Consider the following 26,655-nt stretch of genomic DNA (forward strand, 5'->3'; position numbering starts at 1 on the left):
GGTTTTAACTTGTTTTTCTAGAAGTTAGTCTGCAAAGGGAAGCATCACTAAGGATATCAGGCAATTTATCCGCTGCCCCAAGTTACCGGGGACACTTGACTCGAGTGGGAATCGAACCCACTCAAGTCAAGTCAAGTCATTGGACAGACGCTCTACCAGTTGAGCTAAGCTGTTGGCTGAGAGTTACAGGTTTCCTGGTGTTTTTAACTTGTTTTTCTAGAAGTTAGTCTGCAAAGGAAAGCATCACAGTAAAGAGACCAGTGGGATTTGAACACATGGCCTCTGGATCATGAGTACTGCGTCTCAACCCATTGAGCTAACTGTTGGCCAAGAAATACAGCCTTCCTGGTGCTTTGACTTGAACAACAAACAAGACAAATAACTTTTAAAAAATGTGTTACTTTTCACATTGGGGTCCACTGCCCAAATACATGTCAATTTGTAGGATAGAGTCACTGACTAGTGAGCCGCAGGTGACAGGTTCAAGTCTCAGCCACAGCAGCAAGTCAGGATGTCAAATCAAATATGTATTATTAGGAGTGGAATGGTTGTGTTTTTTCACCCCAACTGCACAGGACAGCAGTTTTATATCTGTTTACATGTACGTGATTTTCAGTGATGGAGACAAACCACACAGACGTTCACTGTACTTTAGTACATTTTGTAAACTTATGACTCTGAGTAGAGTATAGCCTGACTTAAACAAACAAATAACAACTTAGTATTAGTCAGACTTTTTTTTACACAACTTACATTTTGTAAAGCTTGACTCTGACTCAGTATAGTCAGACTTTTGTTTCCTTTCATTTTCTGACATGATGTTAATCAGAGTGCCATAGCTGAGTGGTTAGTGGGCCTGCCTGGTGAACCAAAGGTCCTGGATGTCCTGGGTACGATTCCAGGTCAGGTCAACAATATGGCAATCTTAGAGTGATTTGAGGCTGTTAGTTGTTAAAGTGCAGAGGACAAATTTCACGTACAGTAGTACTTTGTAGTGACTTTTTTTTTGGTCCCTAACATTCATCGAGCTCTGGACTTAGTCATTTTTTTTTCTCGTTTCGGTAGTGACACCATTGTGTCACTACCGAAACGAAGTTAAATCCGAAAAAATCACCAAGTGTGGAGGCCAAAATTGTTCCGCCAAAAACCTGTTAGGAGTACGTTTCAGGCAATTTAAAGTTGATTGGTAGTATTTTGTAGTGACTTTTTTTTTGGTCACTAACATTCATCGAGCTCTGGACTTTTGGATTTTTTCGGATTTAACTTCGTTTCGGTAGTGACACAATGGTGTCACTACCGAAACGAAAACAATTGACTAAGTCCAGAGCTCGATGAATTTTAGGGACCAAAAAAAACTACCAATCAACTCTAAATTGCCTGAAACGTACTCCTAACAGGTTTTTTGGGGGACGATTTTGGCCTCCACACTTTTCGGATTTAACTTTGTTTCGGTAGTGACACAATGGTGTCACTACCGAAACGGAAAAAAAATTACTAAGTCCAGAGCTCGATGAATGTTAGGGACCAAAAAAAAGGCACTACCAATCAACTTTAAATTGCCTGAAACGTACTCCTAACAGGTTTTTGGGGGAACATTTTTTTTTCGTTTCGGTAGTGACACCATTGTGTCACTACCGAAACGGGAAAAAAATTACTAAGTCCAGAGCTCGATGAATGTTAGAGACCAAAATAAAGTCACTACCAATCAACTTTAAATTGCCTGAAACGTACTCCTAACAGGTTTTTGGGGGAACAATTTTGGCCTCCACACTTAGTGATTTTTTCGGATTTAACTTCGTTTCGCTAGTGACACAATGGTGTCACTACCGAAACGAAAAAAAAAATGACTAAGTCCAGAGCTCGATGAATGTTAGGGACCAAAAAAAAGTCACTACCAATCAACTTTAAATTGCCTGAAACGTACTCCTAACAGGTTTTTGGGGGAACATTTTTTTTTCGTTTCGGTAGTGACACCATTGTGTCACTACCAAAACGGAAAAAAAATGACTAAGTCCAGAGCTCGATGAATGTTAGGGACCAAAAAAAAAGTCACTACCAATCAACTTTAAATTGCCTGAAACGTACTCCTACTTATGGAAAATCCGCTTGCTCACGTCTGTCGGCATTGGTCCAAAGTTCATGTGTAGACAGTTTCGTACAGATTGCTCAAAAATCCCAGGAGGAGAGTCATTTTTACTGCTTTTTACTGCTTTTCATAGAATTCGAAATGGTGGGAGATCTAAAGGTCAGAGGTCAAAAGTCAGACTGTGAAAGTTGTTCGGCATGAGGAGACGCATGTGTGTATTGAAGTTTCAATGCTGTAGGTCAAACAGGGCATGAGTTGTACCTGTTCAAAGTTGGCATATTTCAATCGAGTGCTACAGCGCCACCCTTTGGCCGATGGTTGTGAGTTTCGGGTCTTCGCCGTTTGGCATAGCCCTCTACCATATTGCCGAGTTTCATAAAAAGTGACCACGCGGTTAGGCCAGAACTGCCAAAAGCGGCGGAAGAATAATAATAAAGAAAGCCTAGTATCCCAAGAAAGGCTTCGAGCCTGATGGCCTCGAAACCTTAATAATAAATCCCCTTTAAAGCGATCACAATTGAAAAATCAAAATACCACTCTCAGTTTGTTTGCTTTTCTGAGGAATAGACTTGTCATTCTTTAATAATATTCTGGATCTTGTGTGCCTTTAAAATACATAGTCAGTTTATGTAGTATAGGAAAAATACTGTACAAAAAAAGAACAACTTATAGAATAGCTTTATATAAACATATCTCTTATTATAACCAATATAGCATATCTCTGTTGTGGTGAACGGTTTGGTCTGTAGTAAACAAATTGATTGGGTTAACCACAGTACTGGACAACAACATCACCTAAAAACCCACCCTCCCCACATCCCATTATAGCATCTTTTACATTCATTCAGCCATCTTAAAAGTAGGCAGACATAACAGAAAACAAAAATAATAAACACAATAATAGACATCTGTTAACGTTACTTGCTTTCTAAAAATAGCCACTCGTGTTAATCATGCTAAGAGAATGAAAAGAATAGAACAAAATACAAATAAAATAAAGAACAATTAACAACTTGGGAGAGAAATCATGCCGAATAAAAGGAGGATGGTACAAAAAATGAGATTAGTTTTCATTAACAATTAAAATGATAGATTAAAAAAACGTATCGTCCATGTATATGTAGATTTAAAGTGAGTGTTAAGAAGAGGTCAGATTGTGAGACGCGAATTGTAGCAAAGACGGAGAAGGGGCTTTAAATGCGGTTGAGCAAATTAACCTATATGGATCAATTTGTTAATTTTGGCAGCAAATTTTCAGTCTTTTGAATAAAATTCAGTTTTAGTCATGTTTTAGTCATCTGAAATGTTTTACTTTTAGTCTAGTTTTAGTTGACTAAATATGATCATATTTTAGTCGACAAAATCTACTGCTGATTTAGTCGACAAAATGTTATTTAGGCAGGCCTTGATGGGCATCATAATGCCTGATTTATAGTTAGCTGTGTGCAGGAAATAGCCGGAGCGTGACACCCATGCACAACCAAGCATAAAATAGTCTTGTCCACTAGTCCCTCCCTAACATTGTCATCTAGTTTTTATTTGTTGATGAAATTGTCAGTATATTTAGTCATCGTTTTAGTCATTATAGCTTTGTTTTTATTTCGTTTTTGTCAACGAAAAGAATTGTCGACAAAACATTTTCCTCATAGTTTTAGTCTACGAAATGAACACTGATTCCGATTTTTGTGAGGGTGAAACTTGCCAAAAAATATCTACAAGCTAACAACTTGTAGATCTGTTATTTTTGGCAAGCAACACCATTGTACTAAGACATATAAATGAAGGTCCAGAGAGAAAAGCGCACATGTTGTTAAGAACACAGACATCAATCGCACACTTTAAGCTAGCAGACCACGCCCCTGCACAACTGCGTTTTAGCGACGGCGCCAACGGGTTGAACGGCGCGACGCATTGAACGCGGAGAAGAGGACCGTTTGCCTTTTTGACAGTAGATACAACAGGCAGGCAAAATAAAATGCCGCACGCACACCCTTTGCTAGCGAAAAGAGGTGAAGCTCACAGCATGATTTTTTGTTTTATTTCGTTTCGTTTTTTTTTAAAGTACAGCTGGGAGTGGAGTGAGGAAAAGTTCTCGCTCCGGAACGTACGTTAGGAAAAGAAAACGGGGTACGAAACAGCATGGCCTCATTTTCAACATGAGGTTCATCAACTCCTTAGAAAGACCGAAGGAGTAAAGTATGTATACAGTATATATACTATATATATATATATATATATATATATATATATATATATATATATATATATATATATATATATATATATATATATATATTTATACTGTGTGTGTGTGTGTGTGTGTGCGTGTGCGTGTGAGACTATTTATTTTTATGACGGGTAGCCTACACGAAAATAACAAAGAGGAGACAAACACATGAGAAAGCTTATGTATGACAGAATTCTAAACAATTAAAAATTACAATTATTAATACCAGAATCATATAGAATTGTGTTTCTGGGGGGGGAGGGCATTGTCCTTCAAGCTTCAGGGGAAGTGGTCAAAGTTGGTGTAAGTCATGTTTTTGTGCTTAAAACAAAGGTTTTTTCATTAAAAGTTAAAGCTCTATATTATGATAGTAATCATTGCTATAGAGTAGACTGTTAGTTCAGCAGCAGGGGTCTCCCCGTCTCTCCAGCTCTTTGGTAATCTGGTAATACATTTTCTGTTTACTAACTAAAGAGCTGGAGAGACGGGGAGACCCCTGTTAATGAACAAACATCTATAGCGCTGGCTCTCAATATTGTGTCCGGGGACCACCTGTGGGGTCCAAATGGACCCTCACAGGTCCATTTGTTGAATTAACACTGAAGATTTTACAGTATAGATTCCCACAGATAAAAATAATTGTATCAAATGCATATCAAACTGAGGGTCCTTGAAATGAAAAAGGCTGAGAATCTCTGCTCTGTAGCAATAATTACTATCAGAGTAGATCTATGTATTTAACACTTACTTTAACAAAAACAAATCACTTACAACACCTTTAAGAGAGGTTGTGTGTGGGGTTGGGGAGGGGGGTTCCAGGGACAGGGTGGGGTTTGCTGGGGGCGTAGCGAGGCCCTCATAGGGGCCCGTGGCGCAGCGAGGGCCCATCACAGGGGCCCGTGGCGGGCCTCATACTTTGCTAAAACGTTCTTGCATCGGCCCAGCTCCTTACGCAGGTCGGTCACCTCCATGCGCAGCGCCCCGTTCTCCTTCTCCAGGAAGCTGGCGCGGATGGCGATCTGGTTCTCCTTGAGGCGCCGGGCGTCCCGCGACCGCTTGGCCGCCACGTTGTTCTTCCTGCGACGGGCCCAGTACCTGTCGTCCTGCGACCAGAAGTATAGTGTTAGGGCAGAGAGAAAAAGAAATCCCCCGGAACACGCTCTCCGAAACACAGTCTCAAGGTGCACGGCCCTACAGTACAATGAGAACAGAATGAAAACACATGAGTTTGCCTTCTACATCAGTAGATCTCACACTTTCAAGATTTTTCAAAAATGTTCAAAAATAGCCGATGTAGGCGCCCGCTGGCCTAGCGGTCCAGGCGCATGCCACATATAGGCTCTGATGCCTGACAGCATGTCGCAGGTTCGACTCCCGTTCCCGACGACCTCTGCTGCGATCAATAAAGGCAGAAAAAGCCCCCAAAAATCTTTTAAAAAATAGCAGATGTTGAAGGATCCGATTCTCATACACGGTGTGATCAAAAGCCTAAGGTGAATGATAAATGATAGAGCAACCTATCAGATGTACAAGCTCGCAGCTGTGAGCTTGTATATCTGCTATCTTTGAATAGCCAACGCAGAAATATAAAATTACACCGATGTTTTCCCGCTTTTAATGGGTTATTTGCCTCACCTAGAAAGGCAAACCTAATCGGCCGTCCTCAGCGTTGTGTCAAGACAAAAGGAAGTGGCGATTAATTCCCAACAGGAAGTGACAGCCTAATAATATTTAAACTGATATTATTAGGGCAGCCAGAGCTGAAATGGGCAGAGAGGCTGCCTGGGGGAACCGAAGGTCCCAGGTTCGATTCCCGGCCCCGGTTTTGTGTTGAAGTGTCCATGAGCAAGACTCTTAACTCCAAATCTCTTGCTTAGGCCAAGATTGTTTGGCTATTAAGATTATTTACCTTAGGGATGGGACATTAACTGTTTTTTACTATTAACCACAATTTTAAACGTCACAATGAATTAATCGTAGAGGCTCAGTATAATTGAGATTTAAAAGACATATACTTTTTTTTTTAAATTATTATTATTTTGTATGTGTTATGTTGTATGTATTATTTGGCTACACAGCATTATTTGGCTGCTGTATTATTTGTATTGTGAAAGGCAGCAACAACAAAAAGCAAATACAACAAAAACCTCAAATTTACAAATGCTCATGTGATTTTATACATCAATAGTGTACTAATCGTTGATAATCGTAAAACCGTTAATATTTCTCTCACTATAAATCATACTGTCTAAATCCATAATCATCCCACCCCCCTAATTCAAGGGTTCCCAAAGCCGTGACCCCCCAAAATAATCATATTTGAACTGGGGACCCCCCCACCCTGACAAGCGCTTGGAATTGTAGGCATTACATTTAGTTAAGACTCGATTCCACGGATAAATATTGTGTAAAAAAAAGCTCAAAACGCCTCCCAATGCGGGTTGTGAGCTTGTAGATCGACTATTTTCATCATGTTTGCCTCTTTCTTATATAATATTCGACAAGTTGGCCAATTCGGTATTAAAAAAGGTCTTAAAGGTCATTAAATTGTAACTTTAGAAATGTGCAGATACCCTGTATACACTTATACTGTATGCTGGGTTGTGTTGAGTGAGAACACAAGCTAATCATCTGGGGACCCCCCAAAAAATAATTTGGGCACCCCCGGTTTGGGAACCGCTGCCCTACTTTACCTTGAGGCCCTCGGGGATGAAGATCTTGCGTGCTTTTTTGATCATGGGTTGCGGTTTCAGCTCCTCGGCGGAGAACTTGCGTTTCCTGGGGTCGTACATCTCCTGGCCCGGCACGCTGGACAGGGCCAGGTCGGCGGGGTCCGGCTCGTAGCCGGACGACACCTGGATGGAATCTGGGTCGATGGGACTGGGGGAGTCCCGGGCCGACGGCATTGCTGCTGGACACGGGACAAAAGGAGACATGCATACACTACGTGTTAAAAAACGGGTTACGTAGGTTTTACTGTATGTCCACAGTAGGAAACAAAATACACGCTGAGGAAGGCTTGTCGATAGGAGATAGGGCAGGAGTCTATCTCCCGTTTCTGTCCGTGCGCTTATGAATTAAAAGTACCAGAAGGCTATTACTTTCTTACTGTGAATGTTGTTTTACTGTATGTCCTCCAGGTGCGACATTTGCGGTTTCCGGGGGATGGTAATTGTCACCCCTTAGCTTTCACATTTAAACTGGTCTAAAGAAGAAGTGGGTGAAATTCCATTTTGTTTGTGTAAGCCCCATCATTTTTTTTTTCCCAGAAAGGGAGAAAAAGAGAGAGGTCGCTCCACGGCAAAATAAATATACATTTGAGGCAATCTGAGAGCCACTCCTTTCCTGAAATCCTTGCATGCTGCAGTTCCACAAGACAACCACCAGGCGGTGATGCCACACAGGCATTACAACCAGGGCAGGCTCAGCGGTTGATTTAGAAACATGCAGTTATTCTCAACCTTTTTAATTTCATGTCCCGCCCCCCCCACCCCCAGTTTGTTATGCATTGGGCCATGGACCCCCATTAGACACTTTACCCCCCCCCCCCCCCCCTCTACACTGTAAAATCCTCTGTGCAAATGGAACCAAATGGACCCGTACCGGTCAAAGTCATAGTTACAGACCCGCAAAGGACCCCCTGGGGGACCAGACGTTGAGAAACAGTGACGTGGACTCAAGGCAGTGTGTGTGTGTGTGTGTGTGTGTGTGTGTGTGTGTGTGTGTGTGTGTGTGTGTGTGTGTGTGTGTGTGTGTGTGTGTGTGTGTGTGTGTGTGTGTGTCATCAGCTGATCTCATCTCACACAGTCACATGTGGTCTTTAAAATGACTTTAAGACCATATGTCCCCGTCTGGACTTTGCCTTCTGCAATGACCGTCAACACGGCTGGATTTGCCTGGGGGGATCCATGCCTCTGCTTTTGATATCCCCCCCTTCCTCTGGCCATTCAATGTGATGTTTAATCCCTGCTTCCGATCAGACGGAATTAAATACATGCGTTTCCTTCTGGGAAATGTAGACTGTCTGATACGTTTTGTATGTTTCTTATTACGTATTTACGTGTGTGTGTGTGTGTGTGTGTGTGTGTGTGTGTGTGTGTGTGTGTGTGTGTGTGTGTGTGTGTGTGTGTGTGTGTGTGCGCGTGTGCGTGTGTGTGTTAAACAACATTAACCCTATGGTGTTTTCATATTTAGATAAAACAAATACATTTACATAAATAGCAGATCTACGAGCTCACAACGTGTCGTATTTTGAGCTTGTAGATCTACCATGTTCGCTGTTTGCCGTACAACAAAGTATACAGGGCTGAAGTGGGTAAGAAGATGTAACCCCCCCGCCCCACCCCCCTCCTCAGTTTCTGGACAGAAACTGCACTTTGCCCGTAAAGATTTTGCCCAAAAAGCTTTGTAAACAAAGGGAACGCATGGTGGGGGCGCAGGTCAAACAGCAGAGGAGGATTAGTTTTAATCAATTAACCTGCTTAATGACTCAATGGTGTGTTTACACAAGCCGTTGCCTCACTAAAATACCACTCCACGCAGGGCTAGGATCACCTGACAAGCAACACAAACAGATCTTCTCCTGACTGCAAGACACAACATAAAGGCAGTGGTGAGAAAGTAACGGAGTACATTTACTCAAGTACTGTCCTAAAGTAACATTTTTAGGTACTTTTACCCCACTACATCTCAGAGACAAATATTGTACTTTTTACTCCACTACAATGATTTGAAAACTTTAGTAACGAGTTACTTTGTAGATTAGTATTATACATATGATATTAACCACTTCCGCCCTATTTAAACTTTGGCTATTTGAAAATAGCCGATCTACAAGCTCACAATGCGTCGCGATGTGATATTTGTTTACACACCCCCATGTCAAGGACCCCCATGATGTATTTGGCTGGGGACCCTCCATCTCAAAAATATTTTGTGCCAGGGACCTCCAGAAGCAAAGATTTGAGTTAAACATTTTCAAAAAAAGAAATAATAATAAATACTATATTCAAAATTTGCACACATTTTTCGATTTTTCAAAAATTGCAGATCTACAAGCTCATAGGGTGGCACAAAGTGACGCGCTATGAGCTTGTAGATCTGCTATTTTTGAATAGCCAAAGTATAAAATATGGTTAAAGTGGTTAAAATGATTGCGATGCTAATAGAGTGAGATTCCAGAGCAGAGTTTTCTGTCTCCGTCCAACATAAGCAGGTTCATTACTCAAAGCAAAGAAGGCGCTTCCAGAAAAAGGTTGCGATCGTTATCAGACTAAAAGGAAAGTGCAAATTTCACTAGTGACTCTGTGTAAAGGAATAGAATGTAACCACTTATGCCCTATATATACTTTGTCCTAATAGCAAGAAATATGGCAGATCTACAACAGCGTTGTGAAATGGGCCATTCTGCCTACTTTAAAGGGCAAGACCACTTTGGTAGAGGTTTGTGTTGTATAGTTACCTTGCCATGATGTAACTCCAAAGATGGACAAGAAATCAAAAGTAATTACTCCAGTGATTAGAAATTGATAATTAAAAAATATGCTCCTCATTGACGTACATTGTACGCTGAAACAGCTCTCAAAGTCGCAACGCAAACAAAGTTGATTCAGACAATATAGAACATCACCAAACCCCAGTGCTTTTTTTTTTTTTTTATAAAAATATTGACTTCCTGTTGATTTTGCCATTTCTATTATGAAGAAAACCCGGACTGGATCCATGGATCCGGATCTTCAAATAGTAAAATCAACAGGAAGATAACATTTTTATTTAAAAAAAACAGTACTGGGTTTTGTGATGTTCTATATTGTCTGATCTGAATCAACTTTGTTTGCGTTCGTTTATGAGCTAAAAGAGTGACTTTGAGAGCTGTTTCAGCGTACAATGTAAGTCAATGAGGAGCATATTTTGAATTATCAATTTCTAATCGATGGAACAATTATTTTTGATATCTAGTCCACCTTTTGAGTTACGTCATGGCAAGGCAACTACACCTACAACCCAAACCTCTACCAAAGTGGTCTTGCCCTTTAAGTGTATTTTGATGAGAATACTTGTCATATTGTCCTTTTACTCTAGTAATATTGCAAATCGTTGCTGTCGGGCAATATTTCGACTTTTTATGTTTTTTTCAACATAAGGTTTCCACCCAACAGCAATGAAACGCAGGATTTCTACTTGAAATATATTCTGTTATATTTCTACATTGTGGTATTGCTTGAAAGTAAAAACAACCTGTGTGCTTCTTCCAGCACTTACTCCAGGACATAAGTAACTTAACACAGCTCGTATTAATAGACATAATAGATGGGCCATGCCAGATATAGGCGAAGCTAATCACGAAGCCATTTAAAAACAGGAGCGTAGGGCACACAAATAGACAGCAAGCTTCTTACAGGGCTCAATTAAGACACATAGTGGATCACCCCACACCTAAGACCTGAGGCCGATTCTAAAAATAAAATCTATTTTTTTGAAAAATATATAAACGATACAAAAAATATTTAGTTCCAGGGACCCCCCTAGAAGCAAAGATTTAAGTTACAAATGTTCTCTTAAAAATATATATATATATTCAAAGATTTGCACACATTTTCAAAATGTTCAAAAAATAGCCAAATAAATCTAAAATGACACACAGATGCGTTCCCGGTCTAAACGGGTTAACAGACAGTGTGGGTCCAACCTTTCGACCTCTACAAAATAGCAAGCCTAGCATAATCACCCCTTGTCATTCACCTTGAACTCCTGATGATTACTAATAGCTGCTCCTGCTCTGACGTCTAGTTTGCGGTGAACTGAGTTGTGCCTCAGTGGTCTACTGCAGTAACCTTTTCAGGCCCCCCAAAACAATCATATTTTAACAGGGGACCCCCCCGGGGACCCCCCCCCCACCCCGACAAGCGCTTGGAATGTAGGAGTTGAGGCATTCAATTTAGTTTGACTCGATTCCACAGATATTGTGAAAATAGAAGATCTACAAGCTCACAAGCTTTGCGAGGCTATTTTTATATTTTTTGTTTTATGTTTCTTTCTTAAAGAAAATTTGACACTTTTCTTTTCCTTTTTTGGGGTATTAAAAAGGTAATAAAAGTCATCTGGGTACCCCCCCCCCCCCCCAAAAAAATAAAATAAAATAATAATAATAATAATAATGTTGGGACCTCCCTGGGGGTCCCACTGGTCTATTGTACTTGTACAATGTGATGTTGTGTACAGGTATGTTTTCAATGTATCATTATTGTATGGTTTGTTGTGTTTTATCCTGCTCTGTCCATGGCACTTGTGAAATATCCTGCATCTTGGCCAGTGCATACATGTATGAAATACTTTTTTTACTGCTGCGTTTGTTGGCAAAGTATTGCTCGAGCCGGCATCAGTGAGAGAGAAGCCTTTCTTACCTACATACTGTATGCACACCAATGGCTATTTTAAGAGCCGGATTATGTCAGACTGCAGCCAGCCTCATCCATATAGATTTAACACCTGAGACAGAAGCTGGGGATTAAGGTAATAATGCTTAAATGTACACAACGGTGTGTCACGCGCTGAAAATGGCCTACAAGAAATTGGATCTACGAGCTCACTAACCAGTCGAGCTTACGATTGAGGATTTAATTGGGTTTTTGGCACTGAACTTCCTGCTTGCCTTTTTTTGTGATAAAAAGCGTATTACTGAAATGGGTTAGAAATGGATTACATACAAAGAAATTACATATACTTAATAATTGTATACTTTCAAAACGTCATGACGCGATACTTTGTGAAGCTTGTAGCCATAGGCGGCGGGTAATGAAGGCTAGGGTAGGCTATGCCTTCCCAAATGTTATGCTGGAGATTGTGCAAATTATATATAATATATGTGCGCAGCATTATACAGACCAATTATTTATTTACAAACATTGAGACTGGACGCACAGGTGACTGCTTCATGTAATCAATTCCCAACATATCCCCAAACCTGTTGTTTTGGGGAGCTCTGGTTTCAGTGCATTCAACCTCCTCTGTGTGTTGGCTAGTGAGGTGCGTGCCGACAATAGCTGACATACTGTTCAAGGCACAACCGCGTCGCAGATGCGAACGTTGTGGGCTTGGAGGTCTGCTATTCTTGAGCCGTTCTCTGCGCGCGGGGTGGAGCATAAATTAGGCTTGATGGGCTGCAGCTGCGTCAGCAAGAGCAGTCTCTGGTGCCGTGATCATCGCACGCTCCCTCCGGTCTGATGACAGCCACTGGAGGTGGGTTTTGGAGGACAACTGCTTTGAATTGCTATTATTGTTTACACACAACAGAAACCAAGGATTGTATAGCCTATTTCAAGAGCGATCGAGAGATCTTGAAATATATATTCCTACGCGCCGCCCGCAACTACTGATTTGCAAATTGCACAGATAATTCCATTGTCCAGTAGTAACATTATGGTCTTAATAAATGTCCTCCCTTTTGATTTTGAAACAGAAACGTTGTTGTGTTGTTATTATCTATCCTTTCTGATACTATTGTATAGTTATTATTAGTTAATATTTCATGATCAGTCGTTTCAAAGTTCATCCTGGCACTGTGTATACATTGGTCAATATAGCCTTCCCAATTGTCAGGCTCACCCGCCGCCTATGCTGGTAGCTCTAGCATTTCCCACTTCATTTTGAAAGAAGGTTGCCAGGTTTACAGTGTGGGGTCATTATGTAATAGTTGTGACAGGCCTGAGCCTGGGCCTGGCGGACACACACCCTGGTACGGCGAGGTATGAATGAGGCTTAAGCAGTGGCGTACAGCCAGCCATATCCTGGCTGCGCTGAGCCCAGCGCAGGGGGGGAAATGTATGGAACTCTGCCCTGGGTGTGACCCAACTTAAGCAGCAGCAACAAACAAGCCTGTTCTTCCTCTTTCTGCTGGCCAGACTCCGAGAGGGGGAAAGCAAAGACAAAAGGCAGTTCTCTCTCACAAGCTTTAAATAGCCTTTCTTTTTTTTCTCTCTCTCTCCTTTTCAGAGAGAGAGAGAGAGAGAGAGACAGACAGAACACACAGGTATGGGGCCGTGTTTGGTATGTTCCACTGTTATTGATGATAGGAGCTGCACGTCACAAAGTTCACCCCCACCTCGCCCTGATACGACCCCCCCCCCCCCTTCCCCCTCCCCCCTCCCCCAATTGTCCTGATAACACATTTATCAGCAGTTGATGGACTTTTTTTTCCAGAAGGTTCTGATAAGTTATACTGTGGAAGAAGAACACGCTGGTCTGGCAAGCAAACGTAAGTACTTCCTTCACAGGTGATACCGATGATACTAATGACGGCTCTGTTCCATTCTGGTCAAACAGAGTCAGGGTGCTGGTATCGCGCATCACTTGCTCACTGGAAACACTCTGCTGCAACAGTGGGTCTCAAAGTGTGGTCCAGGGACCCTCATGGTTGCTTGAAGGGGTTCCCTTACGGGTGTGTAACTCTGAGAGCGTACAAATGGAACCAAATGGACCCGTAAGGGTCCATTTGGTTCCATTTGTACGCTCTCAGAGTTATAGGGGTCCTTGAAATTAAAAAAGTTTGAGAACCACTTTGCTACACTAAATGCAACAAAGCCTTCATCAGCATAACTGGTAACACCTGCAAAGGAAGTAAGGAAGAGGCCCGAGTTCTTTCCAATATGGCTGCTGTGCACAGAGCCTACTTAAGCCTCCGTATTGAAAGGTGCTACAAAACAACCACTTGACAATTTCTAGCTTGAGAAAAGCTCGCCTGTGCAACAACACAAACAGTACAGCAACATGTCGCAACCAGGTAACCTATCCTCTCTGTCCGGGAATGCCAAGCATCCCCTGCTTGTTTTGCAGCTCGCGCCCCGGGGGTTGATGTGTTGTTGGACCAAATATCTCCACATCTAAGTCTGTGACCAGGGGCCGGGGTCACATATTATGTGGCATACACTGAGGTCTGGAAATACTTATTTGAATGTTGTTACTATCTGTGTTGTTGTTGTTGTTGTTGTTACCTTATCTTGAACACATAGGACCACAATGGAAACAAGCCCTCAGGGCTTTTTGTGTTATCCTTTTAGCATTAGTGTATTACTTTACCCATTTAGGGCGGGAACCCCTATTTGTAACTATGCCTTTCAGGACGGGAACAACTTTTTGGGGTTCTTGTTGTTACTGTATGTAGCAACATACATTTTGTTGTAATTTTTTAGAAGTTTTTCAGAAAACTTAAGTCAGGATTTAGAAGGCGTTTTTTTTTTTCAATCAAAAACTCCAAACCTAATACCCTAAACTGAGGGAACATATAGGCATGACCCCATGTTGCATTGTGTTTGAGGTGGCATATCATCTCCCTCGCTTTTACGTTTGTGACCAAACAGCCTCACACCCCCCCCCCCCCCCCCCCCCCCCCCCCGCCTCCCTTTGCAACACATGAAGGAAGGAACGCTACCACAACACGACCTTTAACCTCTCCCCTACGGCCCGCTGCCGTGTGTGTGTGTGTGTGTGTGTGTGTGTGTGTGTGTGTGTGTGTGTGTGTGCGCGCGCGTGCGTTTTGAAAAATACTAATAATAGTGCAAATAGCAGATTGGGTATTTTCACTATATTTGAAATAGATGGGTAAATTACACTACTCAAGTAAATGTTCTTAATTCCTGCCCACCTCAGTCTGTAAGCGCCAGCAGCACATCCCCGTGGTGGACAGTAATTAAGCACATTTACTTGAGTACTGTAGAGAGAGAAGTACTCCCAAGCTTGTGTTCAATATTGTGGCTGCCCGCATGTGACCGGAGCACGGCCAGAGCCATGTGATGTGTGTGTGTGTGCACACACACACACACACACACACACACACACACACACACACACACACACACACACACACACACACACACGGAACACACTGTGCCTCTCAGCTAAGAGAGAGAGAGAGGACGCTCCCATGCTCGCTCTGGCAAGCTACAGGGGCCGAGCGGAAAGGAAGAGAGAGATGGAGAGAGAGAGGAAGAGAGGAAGAGGGGGGAGGGATGGATTGAGAGAGAAAGAGAGAGAATCCTATTTTGTTTTATCCATTAGTAAGGACCCCTACGGTTAGGATTTAGTAAGGACGATGCATAACAGTGTGATAACAGTGTTATAACTATTACAATAATCCAACTCAGAGAGAGAGAGAGAGAGAGAGAGAGAGAGAGAGATAAAGGTGGTCCAATCGGTGGTCCACCCAAGATAACAAACAGCCGTATAGAGACATGTTTGTATTCTCTGGCTGACTGACTCAGCTCTTGAATCACAACATGAACAGATGCATGTTTTACTTAAACTACTGTGTATTTGCATGGGGGGCAGGGGGATGGGGGGGGGCTTCAAAATAGGTTTGTTTACACTGGTAAAGTTTGTAACCACTGGAGTACCATTATACCTATGTTATTTTCATTATGTTTGTTTTTTAGTCTTTTTTTATGAGAAAGTTCCCAATCGCACATTTCCCCTCGATATAAATACAATTCTGCAACCAAAACAATCCCACGTTGGGGCCTTTAACCCATTTAGACCTGGAACTCTGTGTCACTTTAGATTTCTTTGGCTATTCAAAAATAGCAGATCTACAAGCTCATAGCGCGGCAGCTTGTAGATCTGCTATTTTTTTTAAATCTTGAAACATTTTTTTTTTGGATTTTTTTCAAAAAACTGTTAGGATTTAGAAAACATTTTTAAGAATCGCCTCAGGCCTTAATGGGTTAAAAGTGTAGTTCCCTTTGTATTTGCTGGGGGGGGGGGGGGACTGCAGAAGACCATGCCGTGACAAGGCTCCAGTACACAGCCTTAGCAGCGCGGCGCCTGCAATGTGTGTCCCTCACATGGCTCACAACACCAGTGATGTAAAGTAACTGAGTACATTTACTCAAGTACTGCACTTAAGTACAATTTTGAGGCACTTTTAGTTTACTGGAGTATTTCCAAATGTCTATACTTTTACTTCTGCTCCACTGCGTCTCAGAGGCAAATATTGTACTTTTACTCCACTACAATTACTTGAAAACTTTAGTTGCTAGTCACTTTGCAGATATAGATTATAACATTATAAAACAATTAACCACTTCAGCCCTATTTTATACCTAGGCTATTTGAAAACAGCCGTTCTACAAGCTCACAGCGCGTCGCATCGCGACGCGCTGTGAGCTTGTAGATCTGCTATTTTCAAACATTTTAGTACTTTAAGTACATTTTGATACCAATACTTTTGCACTTTTACTCAAGTCAATTTTGAATTTCGGGGTTTTACTTAACAGAATACTTCTACATTGCAGCATTGATACTTTTACTTAAGCAAAACCTTTGAGTACTTTTTCCACCACTGCTCAACACACTGCTGCTGCTGCAGAAGAAGAGAGAAGAGACGCCTCAGATTCTCTCGGGTTGATTGTGTCCCTTTTTCCACATGAAAATGACATAAACAGGGGGGGGGGGGGGGGGGGCAAGGTGTTCGGTCTGATCTGATCTTTGCACACGAGCACGTGTTTGCCGTGCCGCGGATGTGCGAGGCTGGGGGGATACGATGTACCGTCCTAGCCTATACCGACGGACGCGTGGCTTCATTCATCTGCGGTGCCGTGTAGTATTACGGCCGGGGTTTATAGTCTGGCGTACGGCGGTGCCGGAAATAGCTGATCTATTAAGCTCACAACACGTCGCAGCGCGACGTGTTGTGAGCTTATAGATCAGCTATTTTTGTTTACCCGCCGGAGGACAGATGGCTTTGGGGAGGCTGAGGTTTTACAGCGCCACATCAAATTGGACGGGGGAGGTGTGTGTCTGTGTGTGTGCGTGCGTGTTTGTGTGTGCAAGCACTCTTTGTACTTGAGAGTTATTTTCTCAGGCCCGCTGCAGACCTAAACGGCTCTGATGGGGTGGCCATTGAAACCGATCGGGAAACGGTACTTTGGATAAATATACCGCTCAGAAAAGCCGCTCCGACACAGACGGACTTGATTCAAAACCCAGGCGGGTTATTCAGAGCCACGACGTAGAGACTCCATTGTTGCCAAAAACCACAAAGGCCGTAGGCCAGGTCAAACGTGTGCCTCCCCAAACGAAATGACCCCAGGCATATCAGGTAAATGTGTGTAAAAATGTAAACAAATAAATACAATATGAAATGATTAAATTATTTCTTCCATCTGTTGTTGTAGACTTGAATTTATACTTGTCACAAACCCACAGCTCTGTGTCCATCAGTAAACGAGAGATTGGCTAGGTCAGTGGCTCTCAAACTCGGACCCCCACATTAATATGGATTTGGCCTCAGAGGCGCAGACCCCCCCATCAGAAACTATTTTGTGCCAGGGACCCCCACACAAGATTAAAATATTTCCAAAAATGTAAAACATTTGAACAAGAGTTGTTCAAGATGCGACATGTTGTGAGCTTGTACGGTTATTTTGAAAAGGCCGTATAGGATGAAAGTGGTTGAACTGATTTTGATGTTGATCCTATATTAACTCATTTTGATCAGGAGTCCCTGGAACCCCCTCAAGGACCCCTGGGGGTCCCCGGACCCCACTCAGACAATCACTTGGCTAAAACGCAAAATAGGATGCCAACAAACAGACATGATGCTTTTTAAAAGACAGTTGAACCTTGTGTTGTTTTTCTCTTGTCACATTTTGGACAGAGCAAACACCAGGTGAGCTCCAGTGTGACCAGTGACATTTGACCTTTCAAGGTCACTGAAAATTCAATGGTCATGTTGCCAAATGTAAGACCATTACTTGACTTTTTATCTGTCAGCAATAGCAAGCAGGACGCTTGCGTTACAGTGGAACATATTCTTTTTTGACTATTGCTCTTTATTCCAAAAGTTTGAACCCTACCAATCTTCGATATTTAGGATTATAGCTCAGAAAAATAACAATTGGAGTTTGAAGTAAATTGCACTATTTTTGGACAAATGGCTGAACATGATGTTTTTGTCAATTGTCATGACAGCATTTTGGCTGTGCAACTTATACTAAATTGTTCTGCAGACTAAACAGGCGAGCAGATTTATTACATCGGCTGAAGATTAGTTAAAATTGTAGCCACTTTCAACCGGTTGGCATCCATCATTTTTGGCATGTCATAGGCAACAAAAAAAAAGATGTAAAGAAATTCTCAAAATGTTATTTTTCCCCAAACATTTCTAACAATTTAGACATTTTCAAAAGTAGCAGAAATAACCAATCTAAAAGCTCACAGATCGGCTTGTAGATTGCCTATATATTCTCTATATGTCGTACGACAAAAGTAGGCTTAGCTAAAAGAACATTTCCAAAGTTCCCAAATATTCATAACATCACCTGGTGGTTTCCCAAAACGCAATATTACAACACTGTAAGCGAACTTTAGCCTAGTACAGTCAGTAACGCCAAAGTCCAGCGCTACAGAACGCCACGGCACAACTATCTGTGTGTATAAATCCGAGGCAAACAACAGCTCTGCGAGGCTCAGCTGTGGTCTACACAGAGTCACGCTTGTCAGCCAAGGCAAATGGAAAAAACAGCCCCTGGAAATAGTTTGGGTGAAGGTCAGAGAGTACTTGGAGGGAGAGATAACATCTTAGGGAACAGAGATTAAGGGTGCAAGGCAAACAGCAACAACTTGTTCCCTCCCCTGGTTGTCATGCAAAAGCCTTGCTCCCGGTGTTGAAAATGACCTGTTTGCGGAAGGCGATAAGTTCTGCTGCACGCTCCATTGTGAGCAAACAGCTGCTCATAATGGAGCATACTCGCTGGCCTAAACAACACACCAATAAACGTTGTACGATTACTGTTATCTTCAATCGCATAATAGACAAATACTGTACATATGTACACACACACACACACAGTTGATTATGGCTAGTTTATATTGCACGTTTTCATCAAAAATAGAAGAATGGATGTGCTTTCCTACATCTCATAACATAGATGAATCTTTATGGGATTTATGGGATGATTTTTTTTTAAAAGACGGAAATCTCCATCAATTGCAGTCAAGCGTTGGATTTGAAATGACGGAAATTTCCGTCAATGGCAGGGAATGTGTTAATCCCTGTTTTATATTTTGTGTCTGTGTAATAGAATTAAACAATTCAGCCCCGCAATTTTATTATATGGATATGAAGCATCAACTGACGGGGAAAAGGTGCAAATTTATCCAAAGAGTAGGAAAAAAAATCTCTAAACACAGACGTTATCAAATGAAACTCAATATCATAAACGACACATTTCGTGACCCAGGGGGTTAGCGCGACTGACGTCAGGACTTCGGTACTCTTATTTTAATGAGCATTAGTGAGGTCCAATTATATGAAGATAGGTTGAAAATGGTTGAAGTGCTCCTTTAACCCATTCAATCCGGGGATGGCGTCTCTGTCATTTTAAGATTTCTTTGGCTATTCAAAAATAGCAGATCCACGCTATGAGCTTGTAGATCTGCTATTTTTCAAATAGCCAAAGAAATCAAAAAATGACACAGCGTTGCGTTCCCGGATTCAATGGGTTAAGTGCAGTACTCAAGTAGATGTACTCGGTCACTGTGCACCGCGGTCTGTAATCAGCCACATAATGCTATTCTGCTGGCTGACTGTCTGTCTCCACCGCCGCCCACGCATCATCTCGCCATCACCGTGGCAACAGCCAGTGTCACCGGGTCCTCCGGCAAAAGGTACAGTACAGCAGTGGGGGGGGGGGGGGGGGGGGTTCCAGGGGGTCCCCAGAAAAAGCAGTTAATAAAGCAATATCTACACAGCTTCATTTTAACCACTTTATCCATTAGTGTACAATTTGGCTATTCAAAAATAGCAGATCTACAAGCTCGCATCGCTTCGTGTCACGCTGCGAGCGTGTACCTCTGCTATTTAAAATACATTTTGGAATAATTGAGAACGTTTTTTAACACAAAGCGTCTCTTCTGGGGGTCCCTGGCAGAACATATTTTCAGATGGGGGGGTCCGCAGCCAAATACATATACATTTGGGGGTTCTTGATATTGTTATCTTGATATTGTAGCAAATAGCAATAACTGCTATTTAGCATATTTAGCCGATATAAATATGCTATTTAGCATATTTAGCCGATCTAACGCCTCGCAACAATATTTATCTGTGGAACTGAGACAAAAGAGTTGAATGCCTCAACTCCTATATTCTAAGTGCTTATCAGATGGGGGTCCCCAGTTCAAATATGAATAAGTTTGGGGGGGGTCACGGCCTAACTGAAGAGCATACTTGTGTCACAGAAAAGGACATGCATGTATATTACCGTGGTGTGTGTGTGTGTGTGTGTGTGTGTGTGTGCGTGCGTGCGTGCGTGCGTGCGTGCGTGCGTGCGTGTGTGTGTGTGTAAGAACATTATTTACCGGGTCTGCTGGGGCTGTGCTGGCAGTTGGGGGCCGCCACCATGGTGCTGCCGGTATGAACGGCTCGACTGCTGAGGTCCACCACGGACGGGCTGGTGACGGCGGCGGGCGTAGAGGAGGGCGCCGCCTGTTGCAGAGGAGGGGAATGCCGCTGCAGCTGTGGGGGCGGGGGGGCCTGGGGGTTGTTGTTGGGGCGGTTGCCGTGGCTCTGGGACGACGCGTTGTTGGCGGGGATGCCGTTCTCCGACAGGAACTCCTCCAGGTCCATGTACTCCAGCTGGAAGTTGTCGCCGTCGTACGGCAGGGTCTTGTCCCACAGGGTGGGCCCCAGGAAGGCCGACTGCGGGTGGCTGCCGGTGCCGCTCTCATCGTCGAGCTTCTTGATCTCCCTCTCCTTCTCTTTCACCAGACCTGTGGCAATGGAGAGCGACAGGGGCGTCAATTGGTTACGGCAAGGTATGGCGAGGACTTTTTTGGACGGACCTTTTAGACAAAGTATTTATAAATGTTGTGCTGCTTACATTTTTTTGCCTAATAAAACATTCAATCAATCAATCAAAATGGCAGGTGCCATAACTTGGCTCCAGATTTTTTTTTTTTTATAAAAAAATCATCAATAGCAGCCTAATGCAGGTGTAAGACCATAGTGTTTGTATTGTGTTATAGGTATAATGCATAGTTTTCTATGCATTTCGGGGGGCATTTCGGCCGCGTGGACCGCAGTGTCCCTTATTTTATTCTCTGGGAGTTGGCAACCCTAACCTTGCCAATACCTTAGCTTTTGCTGAACTGACACCACTGGGAGAGCAGCCAGTGATACTTAACCTTTTTTGTCAATACATTTCAAAGGACCCCCCCCCCCCCACCCTCCAGTTTGATACTGTCGCTGTCGGGTGTCCAAAATGGTTACTTTTCAATACATTGAAAAAAGGAACGTGTGCCAATGGATCCAGTGTAGTTATCATTTAGTCACAAGCTCTTGTTAAAACTTTTTATTGGTTCAAAAAATGTTTTTTAACTACCACGTTCACTTTCAAAAATTGTCAAAAATAGCCAAAAATATACTATTTTTGCTACTTCTGAGTGACACTGTATGACGAAGTAGGGAATTGATTTACAAAAAAAAACATAAAAAGTTGAAATATGAAGATACAAGGTTTTTGCCCAACAGTGACAAAAATGCATTAGGCCACTGACCCCCATGTGGGGTTCTCTTCTCCCTGGCTCCCAAACTTTGGAACAAACTCTCCATTCCCCTCCATTCTTCAGACTCCACCTCACTCCCATTGCCCTTCACCCTCCCTGTACCCTTTCTTGACACCTTTCCATTGACGCCAGCCATTGACCAAGACATGACTACTATGCAGACAAATCACTTGTACTCGTGTTTTTGTTTCATAGATTGTGTGTTTATTTTCTCCACCACAAATGTTAAGAATGCGATTTAGATAGCATGTTATTTCAACAGATGCTAGGTTCATTGTTTGCCTGGAATCCTATAGTTTCAAATGTACATAATGTTGTCAGTGGTGGAAAGTAACTAAGTACATGTACTCAAGTACTGTACTTAAGTAAAATTTTGAGGTGTTTGTACTTTACTTGAGTATGTCCAATTTCCAATACTTTTACTTCTACTCCACTACATCTCGGAGGCGAATTTTGTACTTTTACTCCACTACAATTATTTGAAAACTTTAGTTACTAGTTACTTTGCAAATATAAATTATTACGTTATAAAACATACATTAACCACTTTAGCCCTATTTTAAACCTATGCCATTTGTGGTACTTTAAGTACATTTGGATACCAATACTTTTGTACTTTTACTCAAGTCAAATTTTAATTATGGACTTTTACTTCTAACAGAGTACTTCTACATTGCAGTATTGATACTTTTACTTAAGTGAAACATTTGAGTACTTTTTCCACCACTGAATGTTGTTTAGATAGCACGTTGTTAGACAGATGCAAGGCTCATTTCTTTGAGACACTACATTGTTCTCTCTGCACACTATTTATGTGCTTATCTACCTTGTTTATTGACTATAGGGTTCATGTTTACATTAATGCTTACAGTACATCAGTAAAAACAATATACATTCACCCTTCATATAGAGCAGTGTTTCTCTAACTTTTTTTTTCCAGCTCTGGACCGCTGGCACATTTTGAACAATTGTGTATGATTTAGTATGATTTAAGACTTTAATGTCACTCCAAATCAGATTCAAGACCAATTTACTGTACCAATACTATACCGATACAAGACCTCCTCATCTCTCTATCTCTTTAGTAAACAGAAAATGCATGTTCAGGGCAGGATACCAACTGTTTGTCAATCAGAAGAGAGAAGGAACATTCTCTCTTGATTGGCTGACATTTCGCAACCCACCTGAACATGTATGATCTGTTTATTAAAGAGCTGGAGAGACAAGGAGACCCCTGTCACTGAACAAACACTCTATAGCGATGAGCACTATCAGAACAGACGTATACAAGCGTTTACCTTTTTAGGAAAAAAAATACACATCACTTACACTACCTTTAATAGGCTCTATGCACAGCAGCCATATTGTAAGACATTCACAGGTGTTACCAATGATACTAATGAAGGCTCTGTTCCATTCTGGTCAGACGGAGTCAGGGTGCTGATATGGTAACCGTCTTCCATGCCGACATCTCGCCACTCCGACTAGTGGCTTCCGCGTGCGGTTAGGGTTAGGGTGAGGGTTAGGTATAGGGTTCGTTAACGTCGGAAAGGCGACATGTCGGAAAGCCGCCATGTAACCGCTGATATTGTGCATGTTGGCTCACTGGAAACACTCCCAAATGGCCCTTTACGGGTGTGTAACTCTGAGAGTGTACAAATGGAACCAAATGGACCCTTACGGGTCCATTTGGTTCCATTTGTACACTCACATAGTTATGGGGGTCGTGGAAATCTGAAATTCAAAAATCTGAGAACTACTGTGCTACACTAAATGGAACAGAGCCTTCATTAGTATCACTGGTAACACCTGTGAAGGAAGTGATAATATGGCTGCTGTTCATAGAGCCTATAGTGATGGACTTATGAAATATTATTTAAACATAATGTTTTTAACTAAGTATGTTTATTTGTAAACATTTCCCCATGGACCCCCTGTACTTATTTGTAATTCATTACCTGCTAATCAACTGTCACTATCAACAGAAGCTGCCCCAGTCTGATTTGTTTAAAAGAGACGGCGCCCTCTATGGACAGCTGCCGGAATGACAATATACCCTTCAGAGACCCTAGCCTAGAATGAAGCTGCATAAAACCTAGACTCCATGCAGTCTATTCACTGCCATTACTGTCAAGTCTGTCAAACCCACCTATGGCTTTGAATATGCTTCAGTCACACATACATATGAGCCCCATATATGAATATGACTCCCACCGGAATATGCATATATCAATCTCATATATAGACTTTTAAAAGCCAGATACCTTTTCTTCTTTTTTTTACAAAGAGATAAAACAAACAACAAATAAGGGAAGAAGGGTCTTTTTTTTAACAGTTATTCTCGCTGGCCCTCACTGCGGTTGTGTTGGACTATTATATCTGTCAAAGACAGACTGTGTTGTAATGTTTACTGATAAACAACCAATCAAGATAAAATGACCATCACAGCCAGCAAACCCCACTAGACTGACTCAATGTCCTCGGTATTCATTTAAGTGTGCAATAAAAAGAGTGTGCAAAATGTATATGAATTTAGCACACTCTCGGGGTTAAATTAGAATAGTATTAATCTTGCTTTAACAGTGTCAAAACAGTGATATTAGGCTACACTATGGGTTATTGCACCGGTCAATACGCATCAATGCACAATCCCCCTTCTGACACCAAGGTAACGTTTTCGCACTTCCAAGCTGGAATCGAACCCCGGTCTCCAGCTCGGCAAGACCGGCAGGTACAACAAGTAACGGCCAGGAGAGCCAGCTTGCTTGGAGGAGCAAGTTACGGCCGGGTCTTTCGCGAGATCGCTATAATATTGTACAGTACATTCATATAATGCATGGTAATACAAGTATTATCACTGACACTAATGCTGTAAACGACCGGTCAACGCAAGCGCCCCGAGTCGCGATAGAACCCGTGACCCACGGTTCACCAGTCCGGTCAACAACCCCCTGCGCTAAGCAACAAGGCTCCCTCGTTCGGAGGAGAGAGCGACACCACATACCTTCCTGGTGGTGGAAGGGCAGCTTCAGCGGGTTCTCCAGCAGGGACTTCAGCACGCCGCCGTGGTGCGTCGGCGGCGGTAGAAAAGTTGGGTTTATCGGGAGAGGTCTGGCCATTTTCTCCATGATTATGTTTTAATTATTGTTTTTGTTTTGTTTTAGTCCGGGGGGCACGGGCAAGAAGCTCACAAGGGCCCCCGCAAAAAGAAAAAAAAGGGAGATAAAAGTTGTTATTTTGCCGTCCAAAATCCTCCAGGGGAAAAAAACCAGCTCCCTTTTCTCCTCGGCCCTGACGGACGGACCCCGTGAACGAACGTTGATAAAAGCTCCGTTCAGTGACTGATGTTGGATGAGGGCGTCTGTTCTGTACTTCTGTACTGTTCCTTCTGTACTGTACTGTGCTGTGTGTGAGAGTGTGTGTGTGCTGTACTCTGTGCTTTGCTCGCTGTACAGTGTTCGTTCTGTCTGTCTGTCGGTCTGTCTATCTGTCTGTATTTACTGACTGTGTGGAGGAGCGTCCCTCTCTCCATGTGCGGACACTGTGGTCCTGTGACGTCAAAATTAGACCCAGCCCCGCCCCCGAGGTATGGGACCGTATCTCATTGGTTTAGGATCGTACTGTGTGTGTGTGTGTGTGTGTGTGTGTGTGTGTGTGTGTGTGTGTGTGTGTGTGTGTGTGTGTGTGTGTGTGTGTGTGTGTGTGCGTGCGTGCGTGCGTGCGTGCGTGCGTGCGTGCGTGCGTGCGTGCGTGCGTGTGTGTGTCCCGTTAGGCGAGTACTGTTTTCGTAGGACGCGAGAGGGACGGAGGAGGCGTGGTCTCGCTGTGATTATGATGAATGAACCATTAAATGGTAAACAAACAATAAACAAAAAACAATTAAACAAATAAAGTCACCCTGTATAGTATCATGTTTATCTGTCTGTCTCTTATATGTCATCATGATTTGTGTGCATGGGGATCTCATCTTAAACAAGCTTAGTGCTTAATGAGCTTTCCAGTTTAGTAGACCTTGTATTGTGAATTTGTACTTCCATGTACTGTTATGTACTGTCATGTACTGTTCTCATGTCTTACTAAATAAAGTACATCAATCAATCAATGAAACCCAAGTCGCCTTACTATAGTGTTGGCTGCCTAAATATATACACCGTAGGCTACAATATAGAATATATAGCCTACAGCACTACACTATACAATATGCAATATAACATGCACTACAAGATGCAATTTACAATACACTGACTATAATTAACATCCATTTCCCAGGCCATAACCACTTCAATTCAATTAAATTCAAAGGAGCTTTATTGGCATAAGAAAACATACGTTTGCATTGCCAAAGCAAGTGTCAAAATATAATAAATACAGTTTAAGACTAGAAAAAGTGCTCGTCGGAGCACAGGTTATTGCGGGCCATGTGCGAAATTCACCAATCAGGATGGAATATGAAGAATCGGACGGATCCGTCTTGATCACATGACAATAGAGTAATGGGCCCGATTCAGTAAGCTGGTCGTAAATAACATGTAAATAAAGTTACAAGGCGAGCGTATTTTCGATACACACAAATGAGGGCAGTACACGGTGTTTGGGGAATGACACGTTAGATTGTGCTTGTCGCTCACAAAACACATATAGCTCATTTTTGCTTATGACAGTCACGAGCGCGCTCCCGTGTAGATCATCCACGACCACGCCCCATTTTACACCATAAAAGTCAACCGGGAACTCTAACCTGAGACCATAAACATCATCACACTTCAAAATGGACAGATACACA

At 42.4% G+C, this 26,655-nt stretch overlaps 1 protein-coding gene across 2 annotated transcripts; it reads right to left on the minus strand.

The window, feature by feature from the left end:
* Positions 1-4,794: 4,794 nt before the first annotated feature.
* Positions 4,795-25,347, minus strand: hlfa (HLF transcription factor, PAR bZIP family member a). Of its 2 annotated transcripts, none has more exons than XM_084072391.1 (4): positions 24,877-25,347; positions 20,667-21,077; positions 7,007-7,221; positions 4,795-5,416 (listed from the first exon to the last, which is right to left on the minus strand). In XM_084072391.1, exons 1-4 carry the CDS (start codon positions 24,998-25,000, stop codon positions 5,201-5,203), a joined length of 966 nt encoding a protein of 321 aa, XP_083928517.1. In that variant the 5' UTR covers positions 25,001-25,347; the 3' UTR covers positions 4,795-5,200. The 2 variants fall into 2 exon arrangements, with proteins under 2 accessions (XP_083928517.1, XP_083928516.1); XM_084072390.1 differs by having other exon boundaries at positions 7,007-7,224.
* Positions 25,348-26,655: the final 1,308 nt, after the last annotated feature.

The sequence above is a fragment of the Gymnoscopelus microlampas genome (assembly GCF_963454915.1).
Source record: "Gymnoscopelus microlampas genome assembly, chromosome: 11".
NCBI lineage: Eukaryota > Metazoa > Chordata > Actinopteri > Myctophiformes > Myctophidae > Gymnoscopelus > Gymnoscopelus microlampas.